Source organism: Apaloderma vittatum, unplaced genomic scaffold, assembly GCF_000703405.1.
Source record: "Apaloderma vittatum isolate BGI_N311 unplaced genomic scaffold, ASM70340v1 scaffold29271, whole genome shotgun sequence".
NCBI lineage: Eukaryota > Metazoa > Chordata > Aves > Trogoniformes > Trogonidae > Apaloderma > Apaloderma vittatum.
The window spans coordinates 2,756-5,319 of NW_009701220.1; the positions used below are offsets into that span (position 1 = coordinate 2,756).

The 2,564-nt window shown below is 62.6% G+C and overlaps 1 protein-coding gene across 1 annotated transcript in view; it reads left to right on the forward strand.

Annotated features, from left to right (window-relative positions):
- LOC104281178 (1-phosphatidylinositol 4,5-bisphosphate phosphodiesterase delta-3-like) overlaps nt 1–2,558 on the forward strand; it is a gene marked incomplete at both ends in the record, with an annotated part of 4,639 nt that extends 2,081 nt beyond the window's left edge. Inside the window, 6 exon segments of the mRNA XM_009879083.1 lie at nt 94–187; nt 190–236; nt 313–465; nt 1,472–1,625; nt 2,271–2,387; nt 2,488–2,558. Of these exon segments, the coding sequence (XP_009877385.1) occupies nt 94–187; nt 190–236; nt 313–465; nt 1,472–1,625; nt 2,271–2,387; nt 2,488–2,558 (636 nt within the window).
- Between the last annotated feature and the right edge of the window lie 6 nt (nt 2,559–2,564).

Below are 2,564 nucleotides of genomic sequence, written 5' to 3' on the forward strand. Positions count from 1 at the left end.
CGCCGCCTGCGCCTTCAAGGTGAGCCTGGCACCAGCAGCCCTGGAGCGGGTGCTGGGTGCCGGGTGCTGAGCGCCGCCTGTCCCCATCCCCAGCAATCGCCCTACCCCGTCATCCTGTCCCTGGAGAACCACTGTGGGCTGGAGCAGCAGGCCACCATGGCCCGGCACATGAAGGCCATCCTGGGGGACATAAGCCGCTGGAGGGGCAGGACCCCCACGAGCTCCCGTCCCCAGAGGTAGGGCCACCCACCCGCCCACTGCGGTGTCCCCGGTGTCCCCACCAAGCCCTGAGCTCGGCCCTTCCTCCCACAGCAGCTGAAGGGGAAGGTCCTGGTGAAGGGCAAGAAGTTGCCAGAGCCATGGCATGAGCCCCGGGGTGTCACCTCCCTTCCGGACCCCGAGGAGGAGGAAGAGGAGGAGGAGGAAGAGGAAGAAGAGAAGTTGCAGGAGAGAAGCAACCGGCGGGTAAGGGGCTTGCCCAGGGGTATGGTGCCAGGGGACCACGGTGTCCAGGTTGTCCTGGAGGACCATGACCTCCTGCTGGAGCTGGAGTACCATGATGTCCTGGTGGTCTTGGAGGACCACAGAGTCACTGTTGGCGCTGAAGGACCATAGTGTCCTGGTGGTCCTGGAGGACCACAGCACCCCAGTTGGTGCTGAGGGACAATGGCATCCTGGTGGGGCTGGAGGACCATGGCATCCCAGGGGACATGTTCCACGGGACAATGGTGTCCCAGCAGTGCTGGGCCTGAGGCGGGTGAGCACTGCCAGCACCCCCCAATGCAGCCCCGCTCTCTTCTTCTCTTCCAGTCACTGCAGTCGCTGCAAGAGATCAAACCTCTGCAGGTGGGTGGTGTGATGGAGCTGGGTGGGCTGATGGGTCGGGTACCGTGGGGGTGGTCACTGACTGTCACTGCCCAGCAGAGGGGACTGAGCCTGGGGCCTGGGAGCTCCATTTCTCTGATCTCCATCACCCTGGGGGCTCCCTTGCCTTGGGAAATCCGTGCCCTTGGGTCTCCACCACTTTGGGGTCTCCATCACCTCCAAGGTGACCACTTGGGGTCTCCGTTGTCTTGGGGAGGTGTTCCCCATTGCTTCAGTACCCATCATCTTGAGGTCTCTGTCATCTCAAGTTCTCTGTCATCTTGCATTGTCCATTACTTCAGGGTCTCCATCACCTTGGGATCTCTAACATCTTGGGTTGCTCATCACTTTGGGTTCTCTGTGACCTCAGGGTCTCAACCTGCTCGGGTTCTCCGTAATCTCGGGGTACATCACTCCAGCGTCTCAGGTTCTCCATCACTTTTGGATCTCCATCACCTTGGGGTCTCTATTATGCCAAGTTCTCCATGTCCTTGGGGGTCTCAGCACTCAGCACCAGCAGGGTAGTGGGGTCTGTAGACCCTCAGGCATGCAGGTGGCCATCAAAGCCAGGGTGGCCCTGACACCACGGTGGTTCCCACAGGCCAAGGACGCGTCGCAGGTGGCCCTGGAGCTGTCGGCCGTGGTGGTGTACTGCCAAGCTGTCCCCTTCCCTGGCCTGGCCCATGCCCTGCGCCACCCTCGGCCCTGTGAGATGTCCTCCTTCAGCGAGAGGAAGGCTCGGAAGCTCATCAAAGAGGCGGGTGAGGGTGACAGGATGAGGATGAGGATGGGGACAGGGCGGCTCCATGCTCCTGACCTCACTGGGATGCAGGATGGGGCTGACACCGATGGGCTCTGTCACTGAGATGGCTCCGAGGGTGGTGGCCGGGGAGATGCTGGCCCTGGCCAAGGTTGCTCTGATCTGGTGGGACTGGGGGTCTGGTGTCAGGGTCTAGGGCCAGAGGCCAGGGTGGGGGTCAAGGTCCAGGATCAGGGTCTGGGGTCAAGGTTTGGGATGTGGCGTCTGGGCCAAGGGTTGGGTCTGGGGTCTGGGACTGGGGTTTGATCTGGGTCAGGCTGAGCTCTGGCGTCAAGGTCTGGCATTTGGGTTCGGGGCTCGGGGTCAGGATCTGAGGTCAGGGTCAGGGCTCCAAAGTCAAGGTCTGGGTCAGGATCCAGGATCTGAGGTCTGGGATCAGGGTCTGAGGTCCAAGGTCAGGTTTTGGGGTCCAGTGTTCGGGGTCTGAGCTCTGAGGTCTGAGGTCAAGCTCTAGGGTTGACCCACTGTCCAATTTTGGGCTCTGGGTCATGTCTCTGGAGGATCTGGAGGGTCTCTGGACCCCTTGCCACCCCCAGGGGGGCACCCATGGGTGCAGGAGCCCCACTCAGCCATTCCCACCCACCAGGCCCGGCGCTGGTCCGGTACAACGCCCGGCAGCTCAGCCGCGTCTACCCGCTGGGGCTGAAGATGACCTCGTCCAACTACAACCCTCAGGAGATGTGGAACGTGGGCTGCCAGCTGGGTGAGACCCCGCAGGGGGACATCCCCTGACCCAGAACACCCCCCACACCCCACCGCAAAGGTGTCACCCACCCTGACCCCCTGTCCCCCTGTCCCCACAGTGGCGCTCAACTTCCAGACGCCGGGCTACGAGATGGACCTGAACACCGGGCGCTTCCTGGGCAACGGGTGCTGCGGC